General features: G+C 45.9%; 4 protein-coding genes across 7 annotated transcripts; 1 reads left to right on the forward strand and 3 right to left on the reverse strand.

Annotated features, from left to right (window-relative positions):
• Positions 1-813: 813 nt before the first annotated feature.
• Positions 814-3,262, forward strand: LOC117852190 (uncharacterized). Its single transcript, XM_034734177.2, has one exon. It carries the CDS (start codon positions 906-908, stop codon positions 2,970-2,972), a length of 2,067 nt encoding a protein of 688 aa, XP_034590068.1. The 5' UTR covers positions 814-905; the 3' UTR covers positions 2,973-3,262.
• Positions 3,263-4,540: 1,278 nt separating this feature from the next.
• On the reverse strand, positions 4,541-8,396 carry LOC117852193 (delta-aminolevulinic acid dehydratase, chloroplastic). The gene is made up of 13 exons (XM_034734179.2): positions 8,239-8,396; positions 7,641-7,944; positions 7,436-7,547; positions 7,281-7,354; positions 7,112-7,180; positions 6,955-7,038; positions 6,803-6,872; positions 6,131-6,186; positions 5,928-6,049; positions 5,769-5,840; positions 5,597-5,678; positions 5,430-5,507; positions 4,541-4,940 (listed from the first exon to the last, which is right to left on the reverse strand). Exons 2-13 carry the CDS (start codon positions 7,935-7,937, stop codon positions 4,770-4,772), a joined length of 1,287 nt encoding a protein of 428 aa, XP_034590070.1. The 5' UTR covers positions 7,938-7,944; positions 8,239-8,396; the 3' UTR covers positions 4,541-4,769.
• Positions 8,397-9,217: 821 nt separating this feature from the next.
• On the reverse strand, positions 9,218-13,591 carry LOC117852192 (protein HIGH CHLOROPHYLL FLUORESCENCE PHENOTYPE 173, chloroplastic). Its single transcript, XM_034734178.2, has 13 exons — positions 12,757-13,591; positions 11,797-12,009; positions 11,482-11,686; positions 11,284-11,359; positions 11,034-11,169; positions 10,813-10,917; positions 10,630-10,707; positions 10,346-10,435; positions 10,199-10,264; positions 9,925-9,981; positions 9,751-9,828; positions 9,600-9,647; positions 9,218-9,486 (listed from the first exon to the last, which is right to left on the reverse strand). The coding sequence occupies exons 1-13, from the start codon at positions 13,483-13,485 to the stop codon at positions 9,415-9,417; spliced, it is 1,953 nt and encodes a 650-aa protein (XP_034590069.1). The 5' UTR covers positions 13,486-13,591; the 3' UTR covers positions 9,218-9,414.
• Positions 13,592-15,236: 1,645 nt separating this feature from the next.
• Positions 15,237-24,814, reverse strand: LOC117851344 (probable histone acetyltransferase HAC-like 1). Of its 4 annotated transcripts, XM_034733145.2 has the most exons (19): positions 24,570-24,814; positions 24,056-24,266; positions 23,732-23,834; positions 23,466-23,613; positions 23,343-23,381; positions 22,690-23,199; positions 22,099-22,271; positions 20,806-21,999; positions 19,697-19,996; positions 19,317-19,598; positions 18,622-18,750; positions 18,295-18,495; positions 18,032-18,174; positions 17,598-17,910; positions 17,365-17,504; positions 17,105-17,183; positions 16,635-17,012; positions 15,888-16,108; positions 15,237-15,773 (listed from the first exon to the last, which is right to left on the reverse strand). In XM_034733145.2, exons 2-19 carry the CDS (start codon positions 24,208-24,210, stop codon positions 15,632-15,634), a joined length of 4,650 nt encoding a protein of 1,549 aa, XP_034589036.1. In that variant the 5' UTR covers positions 24,211-24,266; positions 24,570-24,814; the 3' UTR covers positions 15,237-15,631. The 4 variants fall into 4 exon arrangements, with proteins under 4 accessions (XP_034589036.1, XP_034589034.1, XP_034589033.1 ...); XM_034733143.2 differs by having other exon boundaries at positions 20,806-22,271; positions 24,056-24,192; XM_034733142.2 differs by having other exon boundaries at positions 20,806-22,271.
• Between the last annotated feature and the right edge of the window lie 663 nt (positions 24,815-25,477).

Genomic DNA, 25,477 nt, shown 5'->3' on the forward strand with positions numbered 1-25,477 from the left:
TCTGAAACCTGAACTTCTTTTATTTCAAAAAAAAAAAATCAGAACTTCTGATTGGCAATGAAGCTTTATTCAGCAGCAGTACTCCCACCGTTTTAAATTGTATGTCGTTTTATCTTTTATAAATTTATATATTTTACTATGCATTTAGACATAGTCCCTCCGTTCCAAATTACCATTCGTTTTAGCCTTTTTTACATAGCTTTTGCTACGTATATAGACATAATATATATCTAGGTGCTTTTGCTATTTATATAGATATAATATATATATATAGATGCATAGCAATAGAAATGCCAAAACGAATAATAATTTGGAACGGAAGGAGTACGTTATATCTAAATGTATAGAAAAACTATATACTTAGTAAAGCTAAAATGACTTACAATTTGGAACGGAGGGAGTAACACCCACAATCTCCTGTGTTGCCGATCAGACGAATCCTTTCTTCTTTCTCTTCCTCTACGAATTCAACTGCTGCTGATCGATCATTGCGAGTTGCGAGTATTTCCGTAGCCGTGGTACGTGTAAATGCACGGCGAAAATACTCCTCCAAACAGAAAACGCCGACTCGTTCAAAGTTGAAACACTCCCAAGCCGGCAACGCGCGCACGCACACGAAACGGCAACCCGCAGACGCCACGCGGCCATCCCGTCCGGCACCGCCCCGGCGAGGAGGAGCCCTCCTGCTCTCCGTGCCCGCCCGGCCCACACCTCACCTCCGCGTTAACCCTCGCCATGTGACCCCCCCCCCCCCCCCCCCCCCCCCCCCCCTGACACCTCGAGCTGCCACCCGCCCTCCCTCCTTCACTTCACTCCCCCACACCCCCCAGTCCACTCCCACCACCCCTCTCCCCCACCTAAAACCTCACGCCACCCGCGCCGCCGCCGCCAGCCAGCCACCCGCGATGACCGCTCCCCTCGCCCTCGCCTCCACGGGAGGCGGGCGGCGCCACCGCCTCCAATGGCCGCTCCCACTCCTCCTCCTCCTCCTCCTCGCCGCCCCGGCGGCGTCGCAGCCGGGGGCCACCACCACCACCCCGCGTCTGCAGGCGGCGTACGCGGCGCTGCAGTCGTGGAAGCGGACGGCCATCTTCTCCGACCCCTTCAACTTCACCGCCAACTGGGTGGGCCCCAACGTCTGCTCCTACAACGGCGTCTTCTGCGCGCCCCACCCGTCCGGCAGCGGGCTCGCCGTGGCCGGGATCGACCTCAACCACGCTGACATCGCGGGGTACATCCCGGAGGACCTCCCCCGGGGCCTCCCCGACCTCGCGCTGCTCCACCTCAACTCCAACCGCTTCTGCGGCGTGCTCCCGGACACCTTCCTCCACCTCCGCCTCCTCCACGAGCTCGACCTCAGCAACAACCGCCTCGTGGGGCCCTTCCCGGAGGTGCTCCTCACGCTGCCGTCGCTAAGGTACCTCGACCTCAGGTTCAACGAGTTCGAGGGGTCCATCCCGCCGGCGCTCTTCGACCTCCGGCTCGACGCCATCTTCCTCAACAACAACCGCCTCACGCGCCCCATCCCGGCCAACCTGGGGAACTCGCCGGCGTCGGTGGTCGTGCTCGCGCACAACAGGCTCGGCGGATGCATCCCGCCGTCGATTGGGAGGATGGCCGCCACGCTCAACGAGATCGTGCTCATCGACGACGAGCTCAGCGGATGCATCCCGCCGCAGGTCGGGCTGCTCAGCCAGGTCACCGTGTTCGACGTCAGCGGCAACCACCTCCAGGGCCCGCTCCCCGGGAGCGTCGCCGGGATGAGTGCCCTCCAGCAGCTCAACGTCGCGGGCAACCTCCTCCGGGGGCCCATTCCGCCCGCGGTCTGCGGCCTGCAGAGGAGCCTCAGGAACTTCACCTACGAGGACAACTTCTTCACCTCGCGCCCCGGGTGCCCGGCGGCCACGGCGGACGGGAGGTGGAACTGCATCCCTGGGGCTCCAGCGCAGCGCCCGCCGGCGCAGTGCGCCGCCGCGGGCGTCCCGTTCGACTGCAGCACGGCGCAATGCCAGGCACCGCCGGCGTCCAGCCCGCCTGGTGGTGGTGACATTGGGTCTCCCCCTGGCTCGGGCTCCGGCAGTCCTCCGCAGACATTGCCGCCGCCAGGCTCCAACACGCCGTCATACCCGTCGCCGCCAGGGAGCTCCACGTCGCCGCCAGGTAGCTCCACTTCCCCGCCAGGGGGCTCCACCACGCCGTCGTACCCGTCTCCACCAGGGGGCTCTTCGACGACGCCACCCGGCGGCGGCGGCAGCCCCAACCCGTCAATGCCGCCTTCATCCGGGCCATCCCATGGTGGCTCGCCTCCGTCATCCGGCTACCAGCCGCCATCGTCCGGGTGGTCACCCTCAGGTCAACCCGTGGTAGCACCACCCACTGAGCACCCCGGCGGCGTCTGGCCGCCGCACTCGCCGTCGGCTCCAGGCACGCCAGGGTCGACATTCCCGCCGACGACCCCTGGCGCGCCAGGATCGCCATCGACTCCGACGACTCCGGGCACGCCAGGATCGACATACCCGCCGACGACTCCCGGCGCACCAGGATCGCCGTCATCCCCGACAACTCCAGGAGGCACACCAGGATCAAGTACCCCCGGCACACCAGGGTCGCCATCGACGCCGACGACGCCAGGCTACCACCCACCATCCCCAGGAACACCGTCTTCTCCAGGCTCTTGGTCGCCGCCACCCCATGGCGGCGACCACGGCGGTGACCATGGGAACCAGCACTCCCCACCATCCACACCCGGCGGCGGGGGCAGCGGCGGTTTTCCATTCCCGCCCGTCCACGGCGTTTCCTACTCTTCCCCTCCGCCACCGTCCGACCCGGGGAAGCTGCCATTCCCGTTCCCGCCCGTCCACGGCGTGTCCTACTCGTCCCCGCCGCCGCCTCTGCTCCCTCCCGTCCACGTCTACGGCGTGTCCTACGCGTCCCCACCGCCGCCAACGACGCCGTACAAGAACAACAACTAGCCGTAGCAGCCGAGCCGAGCAGCCGGCCGGCCGGGCGCCACCTCCGCGCCCGGGTGGTCGGCGCACCTCGCCGGAGACAGAGTCGTCGACGTCATCGGTACATCTTGCACTGTAGCTGTTCCTTTCTTTCCCCATTTCTTCGTCTTCCTCCTGCCGTTCTTTTTTTTTACTGTAGCTTAAAGTTTCTCTCCTTTGAGGTTTGTTCGATCGGATTGGATTCAGAGGCTCTGCGGATTCTTTGTTCGTTCTCTACTAGTTCGTTACTACTAAAGTACTAGCACTTTACTCCATGATCATCAGTTCATCACTCGATCTCCCTTGTGCCTGCCATCTTGGGGCGTTGTTGATTGCTCTTCTGATTTGTGGTGAGAGTAAGGCGTCAGAGACGAGCAGATTAGTCGCTGGCTGGTCATTGCAGCCGCAGGCGCCGCAACGAAAAGCTCCGATTAATTGGAACCATGAAAAGCGATTCAAAAAGCTTCGGGTCTCCATGGGCCACTCGTGCAGCAGGGACGACAAGGAGGAAGTACGGTGGACTCCACGTCTCCACCCCTGTGGCAAACTGGCACCAGCATTCCAGGGTCCAGAGGCGCCGGCCACCGCCCCCGACAATGTCACATGTGAGGCCGGCGAGCTCCAGGCCTCGCCTCGGCCCTCCCATGGACGACGGTTCGGAAGGCTTCTTCCTCCCCGTCCTCGACCATTTACTGCGGCGATACCGATGGGAGGAGGACGATGGCGCTGCCATGGGAGGCCGTAAACTAGTCGTACTACTCCACCACCAGCCTAGCCTAGCCTGCGTGCCCGGCGGTTGTGGCTGGCCGCTGCTGGAACAGGAACAGTTGGCCGCTGCTTCTCCATTTACTGGACAAGGGCAGCGCATCGTATTCACTTCTCTTTAATTAACAGTTCCAGTAGCATTGGCTTGGGCGCCTCACGTGACACGACGAGCAACACTGTTCCTCCCCTCGCCCTGCTGGTGCTTCTCCTCTCCTCCGTGGCAGGGCGGCGAGCTCATGCAATCCAGTTATCCAGCTCAGGCTCAGAGGAAAGAGAGCAGCTGCGTGCTGGTGCTTCCGTTTGGGGTTTCGCCGCGGCAAGCCGGCAACGGCAAGCAAGGAGCGTATGGGTTGGCCTCCTGCTTCGTTGCCGGTGCCGGCAGCTCGAGATCCGAACAGTGCCTTGCCTACTGCTATTACTGACACATCCACATGCGATCCATCCATCGATGGATCGATCTGCCGTCGGGGCCTGCGCTGGATCTCCATCGGGCACGGCCAGGCCATCGTTTCTTCTTACGGCAACCCCGAGGATCTAGCTAGCCCTCGTAGCTGATGATGGGATCATATGAGACGCCATGAATGTGCCCTCGGCATTGTTCAGGTTATCAGATCATTGCCCCGTCCTACCAACCATTGGCTAGCTAGCTCATCGGGGCCTTGCCTGGTTGCCTCATCCACAAGCACCATCTGGTCCAAGATTGCGTAAAATCTTCAGCTCTGCATGCCAAACTCTGGTAGGGAAAAGAAAAGGAACTTGACAGTGTTTGCACGACTATTTCCATCTCCTGACGCAAACCAATTCACGTGTTAATACGTATCACTACTTATTCGAGTCCCAAGTTCAAGCAAAGCATCCTCAACACGATATTTGCAAGCTACTATCAGCAACTAATTGGGCTACACAATGATACGGCTGCAGAACGGGCCTCAACTCAAGCTCATCATGTCGCGTGATACGCAATGCAAGAATGGTGGCGGCGTTTCATCAGCTCCGCGGCCTTTTCCAGGTTTTGACCTACTTGGATCCCATGCCGCACAGGACGCCTGCGGCCTGACGGGCGAAGTACGTCAGGATGATGTCAGCGCCGGCCCGCCTCAGGCACATGAGCGACTCCATCATCACCTTCTGCTCGTCGATCATGCCCAGGGCACCACCGGCTTTGATCATCGAGTACTCGCCGGATACCTGAACAAGGGCCGGGATTAGTATACGTACATGGGTGGCGGGTGCCATCAAAACAATTCAGCGAATTTCATTACAAAAGAAATTTCAGAGAAGCAGCATTGTATCCGGTTACTGAAAACTTTGGTGCCGATTAACAGACGTCTTTCTGTAAGAATAACAAACCCCACATTTTGCACTGTACTGATGCCGAGTTGCCAACACATGCATTTCCAGAACAGGACAACAAAATCCATATGGGTCTTAAACGAAATAAGGATCTTGGTCAAAAAAGTGAGAGAGGTTCTTGGGCAATGAATAAGAGATTAACTAGTTAGGTGTCCAACAATTGGAAAGATTGAATTTTGATATGCAGTATGTGCCAACGCCAAAGGACAGACAATTGGAAAGGCCAAATAGCATAGGCACCGTACTTCAACACCAAACAGGGAGCACAAACTTTTTGTCGAAATGAAAGGGAAAACTTCACAATAGCGTGGGTATTGAACTAACCTGGTAGGCAGCAATCGGCAATGCTGAATTATCCCGAAGAAGTCGGATGACATCCAAGTATGGTAATCCTGGTTTCACCTGTCAAATTAGGACCATGGTTTTAGACCAACACATATCATTCCATGTTCATAACAAGCCACTGTTATTATATAGGGCAGGGGCATTACTAGTAGAATGTCAGCTCCTTCTGCCTCATCTGCTGCAGTTTCTATGAGAGCTTCTCTGTAGTTGGCTGGGTTCATCTGATAACTTCAGAATGAAGAGAAAGCAAACATTTAGATATCAAGCAAACAGATTGTTTATAAGATATAAATAGTATATTCAGTGTCAGGTCCATACGTCTTCTTATCTCCAAATCTTGGATTTGAATCTAAAGCTTCTCTGAATGGGCCATAAAATGAACTGGCATACCTGCAAAAACATACCTTACAGATGTAGCAAGATTGCAAATATGGGTCATGGAAAAGATATGGCGACATGAACATCATAGATACATACTTCGCCGTGTAGGACATAATGGAGACATCATGGAAACCCTCAGCATCAAGAGCAGCACGAAGTGCTCCAACACGGCCATCCATCATGTCACTAGGGCTGACAACATCAGCACCAGCACGAGCCTATTTATTTAGGAAAGCAGTTTTTGTGAAAAGAACTAATGCAGTTATGCTATTATCAGAATATCAAGAGATGAGATCAACCTGTGAAACAGCCTGCTTGCACAACTGATAAACTGTTTCATCATTCATGATTACTCCTGAGGTAAAACAGAAAAAAACCAATGATTAGCTGGAGCAAAAAGATTACTTTTGGATATTTCTTATGACTTCCCTAATATCTGGTCCAGATAAAAAAATCAAATTACTTATTTGAAGTGCTTATAAAAATACAAACTCAAGCATCATTGTGCAGCATAACGTAAAACCAAATCAACATCTTGACTAGTGTGCTTCTTAACAATTACTCCATGAAAGGAAACATTCAAGTCACTGATTGCAAAATAAGAGCAGCGATGAGTAGTTTAGCTAGGCAAACAAAAAAGCACAAAACATGGTTCAAACTAACTTCTAGTCAACCAACATTATGCAAATTGTATTGTCTATGACTCCCAGAAAAAAAAAAGTAACCCTGACAATGTTTACTGAGGACAACTTATGAAGACATGGAAATTGATTATTTACAGCATCTTTAGGAAAAGGTGAACAGATGTAATCATCTGAGTTTGCAGTCCAAATCTGTGAAATTACTTTGGCCTTACAGTATTTTTTTTTAATTATTAGCAAGATCAACATGCAGTGAATGGATGAAAATGGTCACATATCATGTATCTCTGATGGGTGCTCAGATAAAAACAAGGTGACCATCTTTCTTACCATCTTCCCTCACAATACCATCATGACCATCAGACGAATAAGGATCCAATGCAACGTCCGTGTAGACAACCTAAACCAATAAAATGATTTCAAGAAAAGATACTAAGAACAATGATGCGAGCTCTGGACATTGGATGAGGGGCAAAACCTACAATATCAGGGAACTTGTCTTTAAGCAAGCGGATTGTGCGTGGAACCAGACCATTATCATTGTATGCTTCATCCCCTGTTGGAGACTGGACGGAAAGACGAGTGTGAGCCACACCAAGACAAAAGCAAACAAGAAATTTGTTATATCCATTAACATACCTTCAATGCATCAGGAACTTTTGGAAATAGCACGAAACTGTTAACACCAACATCGCGTGCCTTGTAAACCTGCATATAACATCAATCTGAACAGTTAATACTAGTTGTCCAAGAAAATATACTTCTCTGTCAACATTCATAATAAGATAATCCTTAAGACTTCCAATACCTCATCAAGAAGTCCGTGCCTCCACCCAAGTCTATAGCACCCTGGCATAGCTCCAATAGGAGCACCATCTTCTCCTGCAGATCATCACGGAGCAAACTAGATATATCAAACACTCTCATGTCCAACACTCAATGTCACTGCATTCCACTACCAACCTTCATGGATAAACAATGGGAGCACAAAATTGGCAGGTGAGATGGTTGTCTCCTGGAATGCAGCCCTAAGAGCAGGCGACTTCCGGTTGCGACGAGGGCGCTTTGTCATGTCCTGAGCAATACGTGGGAAAGGAATTCTACAATTCAGAATTTTGCAATTGGACTAGAGAGCATAATTGACATTGGATATCCAGTGAGTGCATACAAGGGGCCTGATCTCCGGTGTTCCTTCAGGAGCCTTTGGTCTAACCAAAGGCGGGGGAGCAGGGAACCTCCCAGCGACGGCGTCGGCCTCGCACTCCTCGATGGTCTTCCCGGACGGTGCCCTGACGGCCGCCGCCGCCTCCTGCTCGCTGCTGACCCTGACGGCCGTGGAACGCAGCCTTGGCCCGGCTCTTGGAACAGCGGAGCAGCTCCCAAAGGCCGCGTGGCCGTGGCCGTGGCCGCTCCTAGCCTGGAGCATCTGGACGTTGGAGGGGGAGAAGGAGACGGTGGACGCCATGGCCAAGCTGCAACGTCAACGCCAATAAGATGGATTCCGCAGACATGGTTAGCAATTGGGAACTATCCTATCTTCTAATGCTGCACAATTCGACTAAAATTGGGTCGCAGATTCTCAGAAACAGGTAGAAATTGAATCTTGATGAGAATAAGAGGGAGCAGCAGTTGAATTGAATAGAAGTTGGGGTTGGAAGTAGCAATTCTCAGAGGAAAATAAATCAGGAGATTGCTGTTGTGCAGTCAAAGACCAAATCTTGGAGAAGAAGAACATGAGGAGGAGGAAGAGATGGCGGCAGGCTTACCTGGACGCTGGAGAAGGAGAAGATGAGGGGGGAGGAGACGCAGCAGCACGAGAGGGATTTCGGAGAAGGCTGCTAATCCTGAGGCCTCGGTTAGCCGATGGCGACGCCCGCCTTAGTAGACTAGCGGCTTGCGTTTCTTTGTCGCCATCCTCCCCTTTTTTTTCAGTTGTCACCTACTCTTCATTCAGGTCTGAGTTCAGACTTCAGACTATCACATATCGCAGGCACAAACAGTCCTGCGTTGCATACACGATCAGTTCTAGACCTCTGTAAGTAACAAAGAACTCCTTTGCAAAATTGCTTCAATTATGTTGTCTCAAAATTTAAATAAAGCCCTTTTTAAAAAAATTAAAGCAATGTTCAGGCTAGGCTCACTCGTTTCCTTTACTCAATAGTAACATTGCTTGCATTCATATGCTATCATGTGAGATGATACAAAACCAAACAGGAAAACACAGCTTTAAATTGATAACAGGCCTATGTACCATAGAACCAACAAATGCAACTACTCATGACAAATCTGATGGAAGAGACAAACCAAGAAGAATCAGAGCATTGAATCTTTGGTTGCCAACCATCAGCATCAGGTGATGTCTGCAGTTACAGCTGCTTGAGCAGCAGACAGCCTGAAACCAACTTTCCCAAGAGAGTAAGAGTGCTCCGGACCACTGATGCTGAAAACAGATCACACGGCTACACCTGGTAGGATTTTGCAGTTGCAGAGTTATGACATGGTGAGTGTGGCCAGACATTGCAACTTACACCGGGATAAGTGGACCAGGTTTGCATTCTGAACTTGTGGCCACAAGTTTATGACTTTCAAGATAAGTGTATAGATAACTTTGCAAACAAATCATATCATTTCATCAGGGGCATTGCTCCCTTTGCTTCATAAGTTGGCCTCTTCTATTTTCTTTTCTGGTGTCAAAATGCGCAAGTTTACGTTTTTAAATGAAAAGGAGTAGGAGAGGACTTATAATTACAACAAATTCATGATATTGGTTTCCTGAAGTCAATCTGTGCGGCGATCTTTACAAAATGTGCCGAAGTGGCATACCATGTGAATTCCACAAGGCTTGTATACAAAAGAAAAATGTATGGCTTTACAAAAGGAGAAAATATACTCATTATATGACCTGTATAAAACACATATATCTGAGTCTCGTGGCACATCAATCAGGTGTTCTTCTCTAGAACAGATAATGCCGGTGCAAGATAGTTGTTAGCCTTGTCTGGCAGATGAGCCACCTGAAAAACATTCACAACGCATTATCAAACATGAAAACGAACAAGAAACAACAATTTATGGCCTCATTGGAATTAGACGATCCACCAATTTTGGATTTCAGTTATAGACTTACAAGTTCATAGAGTTCATTCCCTTGGTCAGCGACGTACTCGTAGCATACCTAATTGAGTGCGTAGTAACAAGTTAGCCATTGCACAACTGCTGATTATTGTCAGTTGGAAAAGCGTCGTTATACATGAAAGAGGCAGAAGAATATATCTTACATCAAAGCTTTTGTTTCTCGCAGTGGAATCATGCAATGCTTTGACACAAATATCTGCTACATCAGCACAGCTAATACCCTACATAGGAAAGTTAAAGGTATAGTGTTCCATCTATAGCATATGATCCGCATAATATGGCGTCACACAAGCAACTAATGGTCCATGATATTTCACCTGAGAGATTCTGTTCCCTTGATCAAAGATCAGTGCACGCTGACCACCAGGTTCTTCCTGAAACGATATAAAAAGGATCATCATGGTCATCATGCAATCCAGGTTGAATGAAACACAGATAGCAATATGAAAGTAACTTCCATGTTCGCTCATAAGAAGGAAATAGATTGCTTCTAGGTTAACCATATGTCTATCTATCCCACTGCTAATATCAAGAGCCCAAAGTGAATTGCTTGAAACTTCACCAATATCAGCAAGTGTTTTAGTACGATACCTGCAGCGGGCCTGGGCGCACGATTGTATATCCAAGGCCTGACCTCCTCAATGCATCTTCTCCAGCCTACAAGAGTATCAAGATCCTTAAATATTTGAATTAGATATAGACATACAGGTGTGTTTAAGTGGTTATGCAAAGTATAACCTTCTTAGCTTTTAGAACTTGTTCTCTTCTGTTGGGTTCAATTCCTGAACCTGCGCACGATACCAGTATGAAGTCTGTTTCTTGTCCAGTCTGCAAAAAAAAGTAAACTATGCTTATAAGTACATGAGACAGGTAGTAATTCCTGGTAAATGATCAGATGGAATGTTGGAAAAAATTTCAACATAAAAAGACTTGGTTTCAAGTTTTCAACGATCAATTTTGGGGGGCGGAGTAAACAAGTAGCCTAAATTATGTGAAAGTAAATCATTGTAGGAACAACTTACAGGTAAAGCTTTGATGTATTCCAATATTAGCTCAAAGTTTCGGGGGTCACTAGCATTTTGAGATCCGTCACCAGGCCTCTGCAGAAAGAATTAGTTGCTAAGCCATCCTTTTGATGTCATAGACAAAGCTGCATTTACTGTCTTATGGTAACATTGGAAGTTAATACAGCATATTGCACTAACCTGCCTTTTTGGTTCAAACCTAATGGTTAGTGTATGCACAAGAAAAGGGTCCAGGGGAGGATCTTGTGGGTTTACCGGCCGAAAAGATGAAAATGGCACTCTTACCTGCAGGAAAAAAATACAAAACAGATTAAATTCTACATGTCCTTTTTTTTTTTGCCTAGCATTCATCTTAAGCAGCTCATATGGCCAAGATATCAAACAAAATACCTAGTACTTACCCTACAAAAGCCTGCTTTTGTAGTCATCCGAGCAAAGTACTTCTTGCTCTGTGACGTGTCTGCCAGTGGACCAGTCTCAAGAATAACAACATATGATCTTCCATTTCCTCCCACTGAGAAAAGTAAACCATCGTACCTATGCATAGAGCGACAGAAGTGAATGTCACTCACATAGTACATTCTGATGCATAATTTCATTCATAAAGATTTGTAACATCAGAGAATAACAAAACATAAGAGCTCCTAATACCTGTCTAGTGTGGAACCTAGAGGAAGAGAGAGCCTTTTTGATATCTCAACATATCCACCTCTCGTGAAAACAAATCCTGAAAATAAGGAAGTTCATAAGAAACCGAAGACATGCAAAATAAACCAGAATAACCAGGTAAATCAGTGTATTTTTTTTACTGAAAATCATGTCTGAAAGTAACAAAATAAAAGGTGCTACCTGAGAAAACGGCCTTCCGATCTTCTGAAAATTCAAATGCTGCATCGATACCTTCATCAAATCTAGAAGCAAAAGTATTTGGGAGGTAAGATCCCTGGCGCACCTCCCAACCATTCAAGGACTTTGCTGACTTGAACTTTGCTATCCGGAGTTTGCTCTTGCTACTTTTACCAGCTCTGAGCTGGGCCAATTCGTTATAGTAATCCTGCAGTATAAAGCTGAGCTTGATGACATGCTTTTTATTAAGGACTGGTGGTTCTTAATAACATTATAAAAATATATGTTGACATGAGAAAATTAAGTTGGAAGGAATACCTGGAAAGCCTTGCTGGCGTTCCTTACTCCTTGATTATCAACCCTATTTAGGTCTCCTGTAATAGTTGAACGTGCAGTTGCACAATAGATTATCTTGCTGCAGCCCGACACAGCTGCTTTGACAGTGTCAGGATCACCAACATCACCAACAACAACATCCACTGACCTTGGGAGCATATCTATCACTTCAGGGTCGTTTCTTCTTACTAAAGCCTGTCATAATAGGAGAAAATTAGGTTTGACTTTTCCTAGTTTATCAAACCACCAACGATAAGATGTCTTGAAGTATAGTAAAACACTATAACAGCAATAATTGCACGAGAAACAGCTCACACACTGAGGAGAGAAACTCCATCAATTTTCATTTTTCAGATTCTTTTCAAACAGAAATTAAGGAAGATGTTTGCCGCAATAATTGATTGTTTTCCACAAGCCAATTAGCAGTATAGATCATCTTGACATTTCAGTAAAACAGTTGCACGGTTCATTTTTCTATTGTAGATTTTTTTTCAAGCGTTCAACTGTTCATATTACACAGTGGATACATTGCTTCAATCATTTCAGACCTTAAACTCTAGAATTGCAGCATGTAATGATGCAAAGGACAACTTAATGAGTCGCACAATCTAAGCTCAGCTAAATTATGCAGGCAGTGACTATCACAATAACAGTTTGAGCATGTCAGCCGATTCAGAGGCTGCAGCCATGGCGGAAAATCTAGATAGGCATTAGTAGCATGAACCCAAGAAAAACTTGCTAATGACAGGCTGTGAAAATTGAAATGCTAAATTAGAATCGTTTAGGTTTGTCTCCTTAGGAAAACGACTATGCAACAAGTAAGGTTTCATGTTGAGCTATCCACTCCAATGTTGTGAGTCGTAACTGAAAGAATAAAAAATCATTGCCATTTCAGCCAAATCAGCGAACACCGTTTCAGGAGCAGGGCGCGCGTATGCTGACCTTGACATTGTAGCCTCGGAGCATGAGCTTGCGCACGACAATGCGTCCGATGCGGCTGGTGGCGCCGACGACGAGGACGGTGGTGTCCTGCGCCCCCGGCACGGTGAACTCGCACATGGGCCCGCCGCGGATGAGCACGGCCTGCTCCTCCTCCGCCAGCGCCGTGGACGAGGCGCTGGACATCTGGCCCAGCCGCGAGAACTTGCGCCACACCTCGTCGAACACCTGCCGCGACCGCCGGCCCAGGCCCACGGGGTTCACGATCACGTCATCGAGGCCGGCCACCAGCGCCCGGGCGTTCTCCTCGGCGCCGGCCTCCTTCTTCCTCTTCTTCGCCTCGTCGTCTGCCGCCGACGCCGACGCCGCCGGCTTGTCCGCCCCCTCGTCCTTCTCTTCGAGCATGGCGGTGGCGGACTTCTTAGCCTTCCGGGACCGGCGTTTCTTGCGCGGCTTGGCGGCCTCCTGCGTGGAGGCGGCGCTGGCGGTGGCCATCTCGGGCCCGTCCTGGTCGACGAGCTCGGCGGCCACGGGCGTGGTGGGCTTGGCGGCGAAGCAGCACGCGGAGCCGTGGTGGTACCGCCTGGTGGCGCCGACGGAGGAGGAAGCGGCGGCGGTCACGGCGCGCGGGGGAGCGCGGGTTGGGGACGCGTGGCTGTGGAACGCCGCGATGGTGCTCACGGCCGCCCCGCCGGGCGCAGACGCCCGCGGCGCCGCCACGATGGCCGCCATGCTCTTGCCGCTGCTGCTGCCGACGGACGGCTAATTCTGTGGCGGAATCCGGCGTGGTCGCCGCAAATATTCTTCTGGTTGAATCTCGCGGCCGCGGGTGATAAAGCCGGCCGGGGGCTTGGGGGCGCGGCCTGAGTGGCTGCCGTGCCGGGCTCCAGTTGTGGCTGCGGTTGCTGCGCGGGCTGGCACACACTTGGCGCACAGGCGAGCTCGGCGGCGGGGCCCGCGGCGCAGGGAGACGCGACGAGGTGGCCGGGCACGGCATGTCGCCGTCAGGAACTCAAACGGATAAAGGGAGGCAGTGTGGGGGCAGGGGAAAGGGGAGGAGGAGAGGCCGGAGGCGTGGCCGCGCGGTGGCGGGTGGCGCGGCGACGTGGGCGTGCCGGGTTCACGTGTCCACCACCCAGTTCGTCCATCATTCGACGTGGTTGCTTGCTTGGACCCATTGGCCATTACCAGCAGGCAGTAAGCAAATGCGAGACTGAATGCCACACATTTGGGACGCGCAGTCCTATTTCGAAGACACCAAATTTTCCAACTCCTGTGTTTCTATCTAGGAAATGCTCCAGCCTCGACTTTTTTTATACTCTTTGTTGCTACAACATCATGATTATTTTCGGAATAAATTTAGGAAAATAAGAGCACCCGTACTAAATTCGGACTCAAAACCGTGTTGGACATTGAAATAAATTTAGAAAAACGAGAACACCCGTACTGAGTCTAAACTCGAATTCGGGTGGATAAGTTCTACCGCGGGGAAAGTCAGCTAAAATTTGCTTCAACCTGATTTTTAAGAAAAGTGGTAAGAGCTTTATTGTTACTATTACGTTAACCATGCATAATCCTTAAGGTTGTGACGGTGTTTAGCTCGTTTTCAAGGAAAAACACCACTAGGAAGATTTAAATTCTATTTTCATTTCTCTTTGTGAGATAAAAAGATTATGAACTGACTATGAAACAACCACATCATCATCGTCGTAAAATCTAATAGTGACCCCCGCTTAATCTTCTGAGTCTTCAGTTCGTGATATATTTGCAAAATTGCATACCCAGCAAATAAAACTACAGAGGGCATTTGCAAATAGGGTGTGTGACGGCAGAGGAATATGCAAAGATGAGGCATTTTTTTTTTGCATAAATTCAATTTTGAATGAAGATCAGTCCTACACAGATACAAAATGTGAGGACGGAAATCAATGAATGGCCAAAACCTCCGGTGGCCAAAACAGTCTGGCGTGCATGGGCACCATTGAAGGTGAAATTTTTCATGTGGTTGGCCCTGAGGGAAAGGCTGTGGACTGCAGCTAGAAGACAGCATCTCTTGGCCAAATGCTCCTTCACGCAGCAAGTCTGGCACATCATCAGTCTGTCTCTGAACATTCAGAATGCTCCGCCATTGCCCAATCACTCTCTGTCAGACTGGTGGCTGGAGAAAAGAGGGGGGATCAGCGCTGACAAACGTAAAGGAATGGACTCCATCTTCATGCTAGTGTCCTGGAGGATATGGAAGCAGCGCAATGATCGTGTTTTCCAGAGAGCAGCGTTGAAAACACCTGCTCAGTTGGTGGCCAATATCACTGAAGAGGCTAGCCTCGAGCGCGGCTGGAGCAAAGCACATTGCTGCTTTCAACTGGCCGGCAAGCTGAACCAGAGCTCTGCCTCTGTTGTTGTTGTTTCTCGGTTGCATTAGTTTATTTCATCATGTAAACCTTTCCCTTCCTTAACCCGTGTGTGTGCGCCCGGTAGGCCCGTGTTGTAAAAAACTTTGTTCGCTTTCTCTTCTTAATACAAAGATACGCAGCTCTCCTGCGTATTCTAAAAAAAAAGAAATCAATGAATGAAAAGACTGGCCATATCTGTGTCTTTCCTAGAGACCCATGTTCTGTATTTACCAAGAAAAAAGAAACTACGACAAAAGTTTCTCATCAATTGACACTTGCACAGAAACCTATCATACATGGGCAACATACAATAGAAGACCAGATCTGAACATGATGAACAAAACGAATCATGTCAGGGATGAGCCACCAGCTGCAGTACCACTTCCAGTCAGGTGAACTGAGCAAGGAGGCTGAAAATGGAAGACATTTCATCCCCAGTATAGAACGCATTGATGCTGTTAATATGCAGGTCCTCTTGATCTTCCTTACACGTTCACACCATTTCCAGCAGCCCGGCTACTGGTCTCCAACTGCCGTTGCATCATCATTTGGTTGACGGCAGCACGCCTCCGGGACTCAGACTGCCATTGCATCAGTTGCAGCTTTCTCCAATACTCCTTCGTATCCCTGTTCCCAATCACAGTTCAGTTCAGTTCAGTCGTGGAACGATGCATGATGCACATGTGCTGGTGTCGGTGCATTGTGATTGTGTTGAGAGGGAGAGATGAGATCGGAAGATACCTGCATCTTGGTATATTGCATTGTGATTCTTTGCAACCTCTGGCATGGAGTGTAATCAAGCCCCACAGTTTCTTACACAGACGACAGCCTCCCGATGAACGTGTTTTGCACTGTGTTCCATGATGGAAGAGAGATTTAAGTTTTCGGCAATTGTGATACTGGCAACCATCACGGCCCGGGCAAGATCCTGCGTGTGCCAAAAGTCGGAGCAACATCTGTGTCTGTAACACCACAAAAAAATGCATCATTATGTAGTCAATGACCAATTCGTTCTGGGATTAATCAATAGGTGGATAGAAAAAGTGACATAGTTCAAGCTTGCCACAAAGGTCCCTTTTGGATCAGTTAGAGCTAAACTGCCCAGCATAGTTCAGTTTTCAACTATCAAACCACCAGCTTATAAAAAGCTATAAGCTGGTTTCCCTCCATCCCCAGCTATCGCAGGCTCGCGGCTCATAATAAGCTAGGAAGATCCAAACGGGGCCTTAAAGTTAGTTCCATTGGTCAGTTTATCGATAATACAAAAAGAACATCTATGTACCATCAGTTACGTTATGCACAAAAGATGACATGTTCTGTTGTTTTTCCCATGGTGTGTGGATCAATAGCATGTTGAATTGGTGACTATCAAATGGATCTTACAAATGTGAATGATGGTATGGAAGCGATTGAGTCTCTATTTTGATAACCAATGCTAAAACAGTCACTAAAAACAGATGAATTATAACAATGTAAGAAGTAGAATACCGTTTCAGCACTCTTCTTTTGGTGAGCATCCATGTCTGCTCCTGTTGGCTGCTTAGTTAACTTGTGGACATGATTGGCGCCTTCATTGTGTTTGTAACAAGCAACACACTCATCATAATCGCATTCTTTGCACCGCCATCCTTGACCAGTTTTGATATTGTTCTTGCAGACATCACATGTGGTTACGAAAGCTGGTTCAGTTGGATTATGAAGATGGTATAGCACCATCATTGAGGAATGCTTTGCACCACGAAGGGTATCATATTGATAATGGTTTCCTTGACAGAGACTCAGGAATGCCTGCCTGGTATCAAAAAATTCACTTTCTAAGATGCCATCTCTGTCCTTGGTATCTTTAGGCACCCCGTCAATTTCAACCTAAATGATGGCATCAAGTATAATAGTTAATATTGTTGGCATTTTTTCTTTACCTTTGTCTGATTAGTTAAAATACTTTCCAGATAACTTACTGGATGTAGTATATGGAAGTCAGTACTATTACTTGGATGCCTCTCCTTCGCTTCACGCTGTTCTTCTACATTATAACACCTGCAACAGAAGACTCATAAGTCTCAAAGGTTCATATTAGCTGTAACAAGATCAAAAGAACAGTAAAGCTATGCAATAATTTAAGTTGATAGTTTCAAGCTACACATGCACATGCACATGCACATCTATCATACAAAAGTACTCAAATAATCGTATGGCATTATAAAACAAATAAACTTACTTGTCACAAATATAAAAACTTTTGCATTGACTGCAGACCCAACGTCTTCCTGAAACTATAAGGATACAGCAGTGATGGCAAGAATGTTGCAAATGGACCATGATGAGATCTTCTTTCATTGGGTAAATGGCTTCTCCGAGCTGTGAAGCATAAGTTGATGATTAAGTTATGAGGACTGAAATAACACTTGGTGGAAAGAACATATATTGCCGAATTTTAAGAAAAATATATACCTTTTGCATCAGCATAGCATCCTTCGAAGCATTCCCATTTAAATTTGTAAGACCAGCAAATTTCAATGCTCTTTTTGTAATAGTCTTCTTTAACTTTCCCTTCTTCTGCAGGTTTCTGTCATCTTCTGGTAGGCGAATTTGGTTGATTATATCTTCTGCAGCTCCAGGCCAATAATCACCATCAAAATATGGCAAGCGAGCTGCAGTCACTTTAGCCTTGCATTCTGTCTTAGGGTTAAAAAAATGCTCGTATAGATTTGTCAGCTCAACGACTATACCCTCATTAGTAGCTTTTCGAAGCATAGATAAGTACCTGCACGCGGAATCATAACTCATACCTCAAGACTAACAAATGCCAGATATGATATTCATTAATCTATACTTCAGAACCTTAGTAACAAGCAGAATGGCATAATGACAAGAAATGGCCATACCATTCTCGCAATTTGTCGGACTTTGGTGTCTTCTGAATCTCTGGATGGCAATACATAATGTAATCTTCACCTTTGAAAGGTGGGCACGCCCATATGTAACAACTAGTGAACCCACGCTGCTTACAATACTGGAGATAACCTATCTGTAACATATACACACATGGAAAACTGTGGTTAGACGACAATAAATGGGGCTGCAATCTGAGTACCATCCCCCTCCCATACTCTCTCTTTGGTTGACCATACTGGTCCTAGTGAATTACCAGAATTTCGTGGTAGACAAACGTTCGTAAGGCTTCACCAGAAACAGTTTCAATCTCAGGTCTAAAGTATTTGACAGAATCAAGGTATGACAAATACACCCGACGTTGGTTTGGGAATGCACATTCTGCTCCAAATTCTTGCACATAAATGCCAAATAGGCATACTTCCACGCCTTCTATTCTCTGAAATAAAAGAATGGCCTGCAGGAACAATGGCAAAAACCAGATAAGGAGTTTTTGTTAACAAAAGTTTTCTTCCCGGAATAGGTGACAAGGAATAAAATCATATGTGACTTTTTACTTCACATGACCAGAGAACTCTTTTACCTTGGACTTGTAAGGAAACTCTGCTGGGTAATTATCTTCTCGAAAAATCTCCAAAAAATGTGGCTTAACTTTCAATTTCTTGTCTACTGATGAAACAACTCTGACAACAAGCCCCTCTGCTCCAGGAACCTAATAAGTGAGGAAAACATAAGGACAACAAAATTTCTAGTTCTAGAATTTCTTGTGACTAAGAAAGGTGTGATCAATGCACATTTCTAGAAGCTTTTTTAGCAGCACACTTAATTGTGTACTTGCATATAAAACGAACACACATGATTTGTCTGAACAGGAAATGCGGTGGTGCATAGTAGGAGGTTCTTAATGATGTGCACAAGGACATCATAAAATGCATCTACAACTTTCGTGCGGCTATGTTACCCCTGTCAACCTATACTCAAAAGTTGCACCTGCAATAAATAAATACATAGCAAAACCAGAAATGCCAAAAAAGTTCACCTGGAGTAAATAAAGACCTAGCATACCAAACAATACTCAGAAAGTACACACACATCTGCTCATAAAGAAAGGACCTCACAAATTATTGTACTTTCACAAGAGGAGATTCCAGGATGTAACCATATTGCAAAGCTTGAAAAGATAAGTCTGCAGGCTTTATGAATTTGTAAAGTACTTTTAAAGGGAAATCCAGGGAAGAGTTAGGTTTGTGATCTCCCAAATCAGCTTTTATTACCAACCTCACTGAAATTTTTCCCATATTTGTTGGCCCTGTTCTGTCTCTCCTCTTTGAGGCGTTGAAGAAGGCGCTCTTCTATATGATCGCTAAGCACAGTCCTCGGCAGATCTTTTGCCCCAGGAACAGTATTCAGTGGCAAAGGCATGCGCAAACCATGTTCTATCTCTTGAATATAGCAGCTATGGCAAATATATTCTGCATCTTTTTCTTCATCATTCCTTTTGGCATTAAAAAGAGCACAAATCTGGTGCTGCCAGCGTTTACATTTGTCACATGCAACCCACTGTGGAACCAATCAATTATCTTAAATTAATATGCAAGGAAAGGAATGCATAACTATGAGGACATACAGCCAGGAAAGAGGGAAAATAAAATGCTTACCGCTTCTTCAAGCTCATCATCGTTTCTATTTTTCACAAGTTTTGACTTGAGCAGTTGAATATTGTCCACTAAAATTGAGTCACTGCGAGATTCACTGTAACATGGTATACAAAAATAGTAGGGACCACTTTCAGTGACAGTATCACTATAATATGGTGCATTCCGTTTTATCCGAGCACCACAGGGAGAACAATATTTTGGTGGAGGTTCAAAGAAAAGCTTTTCTACTTTGCAAAGCTGGCATGAGTTCACGTTTTTGGAATGCCCTATTACTTGATTCTTTTCAGCTTTAGCCTTACTCTGTCAAAAGAAGAAATTATTGCAAATACTTCATAAAAATCTTCATAGTGCCTTAGACACATACTCATGCTATGGTTAAATTATGTATCCAATAGCAACAGAAAAATATGAATCCAACCAAAAGATTTTCTTAGAAATCAGTAAATATATAGATTTTATAAATTCCATTGGTAACTGGCCATGGATGAGGGTAAAAACTTCTGGCAGTGACCAGCTGGGTACTGAGGCAATAAAACATGCTAATTATAAAAAAAAACACTACACGGGGGAAGAACGTTAAGACCAACCTAACTTTTCTAAATTCAAAATTAACTTTTCAAGTATATTGCACATGGGCATTTCTTATCAACATCTAGACCCACTTGCAACTTTGCAAGCAATGTTACAATTTCTTATCTGCTAACAATCAACATCTATAGGTTTTCATTTTGCTAATGCTGTTGCAAGTTCAGCATCCTTCCCAAAATACCTGATGCATGGTGCTCAAAATAACTAAAATGCTTCAAATTTTGTTTGTCGGCAGGAAATCCCAGTACACTGACCACTTATTGTTTCCATATTTAAATTGTCTTTTGAATTTGTCAACTCCAACCATCTGTTAAAAACTATTCATGGCTCAAGAGAGAAAAATTCTACAAGTAGTTTTATAACAATAATATGGTACACACATGGTCATGAAAGCAATAGGGAACTCTTGAATATTATTATTCCTGATTTTGCAATTAAAATTTACCAAGGGAGCGTAAATCTGAGCATTAACTAAGCAAAAATAAGTGTGATATCTATTTTTTTATAGTCAAGAAGCATACCTGACCAACCCACTGTCTTAGACTACGGACGTGTTCATGTATTTGCTCAGGAGTGAACAATTCCATGAGTGAAACACCTTTTCTCTTTGTTTTCTCTATCTTGGACATGATGGCATCTGTAGAGCCGTTTGCATTATTCTTAATATCAACAACAATTTCATTTGTATCTTTGTCGGACAGGCAATTTTTTTTCTCAATATAAGAATCTAGCTCATTTGAAACATCAGGAACCACATAAGTTTGAATTGCACCTGTTTTACCAACAGCACAAGACCTAATTATCTCAACCTTTCGTGGTGATTGTATATCGATCTCAATGTTTTGCTCTTGTTTTGGGAATATCATTTTATCCTGCCCAAGATGTTTAGGATGAGCTTGCTGTGACACAATACCTGTACATGCTTGAGGAACAGAGGCATCAGCACTATGAGACACATTAGGAGGCAGGAGTTGCAACCTTAAACGCTTTGACATAGGTGGTTGATCGTCAAAGGTTTCAGCTGCGACCATGTTGATGCCCATTCTGTCACCATTTGCCCCATTGATACTCCTTTCAAATGTATTCCTCTTGTTAGTTTGATCACAATAGTGGCTCAGACTTTTTGCTTTGCTACATATAGGACAATGCTTATTAACACAATTATTGTAGTGATAAATAGCCTCCTTTGATTGTTTACAGTAACCATACAAACAATCTATTGTTTGACAGTCATTAGAATGCTTCAATATCTCCTGTAGACGAGCACAAATTGGTGATTTACAACTACCCCCAAGAGGGCATGGAGAAATTTTTGCATGAATGAACTTGATCAGCCGCAATGTTTGTAGATCGTATTTATTTGTTGCACGTTCAGATCCTCTTGTTGGAAGCTTGGGTGGTTTGTGATCAATTGGAGTCATAGCACAACCAGCATTGGGCCAATCAGATGAAACATGTTGTTCTGTTGCGTCCTGTGATATTGGTCTCTGAAACATACTGCTTATCAGTTCAGTATTTTTTGCATGTGAAGACAATAGCTGCTGAGAACCTGAGGTGATCTGAATGTTATTATGAGAAACATACTGCCGATACATCTGGTCGCTTTTGTCATTATCTTCATTTGCTTTCGAATACATTAACTCATTATATGGTAAAGCTCCTTGATTAGATAGTTGCTCATCACAACAAGAACCAAGATGTGATCCCTTCACAAACTGGGAACAAGGACGATTAGGCTCAAAATAATGTTGCTGCTGATGTTGGTAAGGTAACTGTGATTTCGTAAAGATCACATTTTCCGTTTGATCCAATACCTCGGCTTTTATAACAGGTTTTGGTTGAAGGGGTTGCTTGGTTGTCTGACTTGTAAGTAATGCGCATTCCATTCTTGAAGTGGGCAATGTATTTGCAGCATTCATCTGGTTTCCTATAGGTTTTAAGGTTGAAGAAACAGTGCCATGAAGATTTCCAGAAACAAACGCTGATGCTGGAGAAGAAAACAGCATATATTTAATTGTTTTGCAATGCCAAATGGCTATGACGAGAACTAGTTTGCTAACTGATAGTGAAATGTAAAAAAGGTAAACCATGTGGAACGCATATATCAACCGTATCAAAACATGCAGCAATATCTCCAAGGCTTCAGATAAAATTATTAGCAGCAAGACGAGTCTAGTGCATATCAGATGTAAGTTAAAAGTCACTTGGATGTTCCACATTGTTGAAAGTAGGTAGGAGTACATAAAAAAATTAGGACCTCTATTGGCAAATTTTAATCTAAACTAAGAACATCCACTTGCCAAAACATGTAGGATTGTTGAAGAATATCAATCATCAATGGCACAAATAATTAAACATGATGGCATAAGAGAGATATTGCACATGTAAAAAAATAAAACACTTACTTGGTGTTCCCTTTGGAGGATGACAAATGAATTCTTGCTGCAGCAGTTTCTCAGGTGAATTGCCATAAGGAGGTATATTCGTAAATTCTTTTGCTGCTACAGTTCCGTATGATAGCTGCATATTCGAGCCAGGGAAACCCATATCACCATTGATTTGTGGACCCGACAAACCATTTGAAGAGGAATCCTCCAACATTCTTGAATGTACTCCAAAACCAACATGGGTGCCTACATGCTGCATTGGATAGCTACCTTGGTTGATAGAAAATGGCATGGGTTTTTGCTCATGCACTTGTGGTATGACATTCAACTCCCCATTGAGGTATCCAGCTCCACATGGGTAAACAGGATTGGAAGGTAAAATCTGATGACCGCTAAATCCTGGAGCTGGAATCATATGAGCTACCTGTCGTTGCGTATTCACTGGACACATTACTGATGAGTCACTGGTAGCCATGGAATTTTGTAGTACATTGATGGATGGATCCTGGTAGCCATTGGACATGGAACCTACAAGGAGAATACAGTAAGTAGCTGACTATATATGGAGGAACCAACGAAGGTGGTCAAGGTCTTTCTATTTTAATAAGGCAAGAGAGTGCTCTTTGTATGATGTGAAGCGTGTGTGTGTGGTGCTGTACGGGGTTCGAAACCTCTCACTTTTCTTCTTAATATAATGATACGCAGCTCTCCTGCATGTTCGAGAAAAAGAAAATAACGAAGGGAGGGAGAACATAGTTTTCATAAACATTAGCCATTTGTATTCTGAGCCATACCAGGTGTTGGAACCATTGTGCCACAGTGGGAAGGAGTTGGTGTCTGATGCGACATTTGTTGATGCTGATTACCATGGCGGGAAAGGACCTTAATAGCACCTTGCAAATGTGGTTCGATTGGTTCTTTCAGCATCACATAGTAGTCAACCTGCTTGTAGAATATTTTCTAAAAAAATAAGGAAAGAAGTGCACAACAGAAAAAAGATGTACACAGTACACATAGAGGTGCTAATAATGAAAATGAAATATGGGTATGGACGTTTAACCTTTGTTGGATGCAATCTGTACAGTACTTCCTCTAACCTATCGGCAAGTTTCCCAAGGCTCTGGTTCTCAGCAATTTTCATCATCTTCATAAGATGATCAACTCTGGCAATGATAATTTGGAGTTAATTAGCATCATAGCTTAATCTTTTGGTTAAACACATATGCAACACCTTCCGGTTAGTAATTCTTTTTTTCAAGAACACGCACGAGAGCTGCACATCATTCGGTTAGTAATTCTTCCATTACCTCGATATGCCCTTCGTCAGCTAATCATAAATCACTACACAGAGCCAGTTGGGATTTGGCAAGGAGGGTAAACTTACATATTCCGGTGCATGGCGCTGCGCATTTTTGAGAACTGATGATCCATGTCAGGGTAGCGCGAAGCAACTTGCAGCGGCTGGTGCTGCTGCAGCCCCCTGCCGCCGCCTAAGTTCATCTGAACTGGCTGCCCTGACATCTGCCCAGACACATTCATGTTGCCGCGAGATTAGAGCCAATGTATCGCCATCATCATCAGACAATCAAACGCGGCTGAATGCATCAACCAAAACATGAATAAAGCACGATCAGATTTTATCGTCAGTAATGCAAAGGATCACAACATATAAAATCGGTAATTTTCTAATCAGAAGTCCGAAACACAAAACACAGGAAACTGATCAACGCCAAACCCACCGCAACCTGACAGCAGACTTGCATGTAGCATGACCTAGTACAGGACATCTATGGGGTGTACACCCCCAATAAAATCCGCAAAAGTTAGATGTTTATTATTAGGGTTTGGGGTGCCCGGTTTCGCACAACGGGAAGGGAAGAAAAGGGTATAGGGCATACCTGGCGAAGGGCGGCGGCGCTCGCCCAGTCGTCGCCTTAAGGAGAGGAAGGCGAGCGAGCGAGCGAGAGAGAGAGAGAGACCAGGTGGACGGGAGAAAGAAAAAGGAGGCGGCGTGAACGCGATGCAGCGGCGGCGGGAGCACTGTCGCTGGTTTCGCGGCGGCGGCGGACGAGGCGGCGCGCTCGTGATCAGGGGACCTGATGCGATCGGTTTCGAACGGGGCTTGAGTTGGGTCACGTTGTTTAGCCGGTCTGTCGGTTGACTCAGCTCCCCCCCTCCTAGAATGGAAGGGATGTAAATCATTTTTTTTCTAAGTTTGACCTTTTTTTATAAATTTTAGTACACTAACATTTACATTATTAAATTATTTAAAAAATTATTATAAAAACTAATTTTGGTAATACATTTATTTAGTATTATTAATATATTTTCCTATACGTGGATCCTCCAACTGTGCAGTTTTGCACATGTGCTAACATGGTGAGCGGCGAATGTCACTAACTAGCACTACCCAACCTAACCCACCCTTCTTCGAGCCCGCTTCTGCCACTACTAGGGCGGTGTACCGCTGATGACGACCTTTCATCCCTTTCTTTGAGCTTGGGAAACTCTCAAAAACCACATCTCGAAAATTCTCTAATCTTCTTCCGAACCTCGTTGGACCCTTTATTGGAGTTGAGAAAGATGACAAGTGATTCCATCACGATAAAAAATCTGACGAGTGATTATGAAAAGTGCCGAATTGAATCCCCAAAAATTGAATATTATTGTACATGGTCTTATGTGAGATTGCCGGATCATCGTATCGCTGGGCTCATATGCTCACCAGGTCATACCTACTAGAGATCGAAATATTCTATTAGATGTTGCAATGGATTTGACGTTTCAAACCAGTTTAATGGTTATC

The sequence above is a fragment of the Setaria viridis genome, chromosome 4 (assembly GCF_005286985.2).
Source record: "Setaria viridis chromosome 4, Setaria_viridis_v4.0, whole genome shotgun sequence".
NCBI lineage: Eukaryota > Viridiplantae > Streptophyta > Magnoliopsida > Poales > Poaceae > Setaria > Setaria viridis.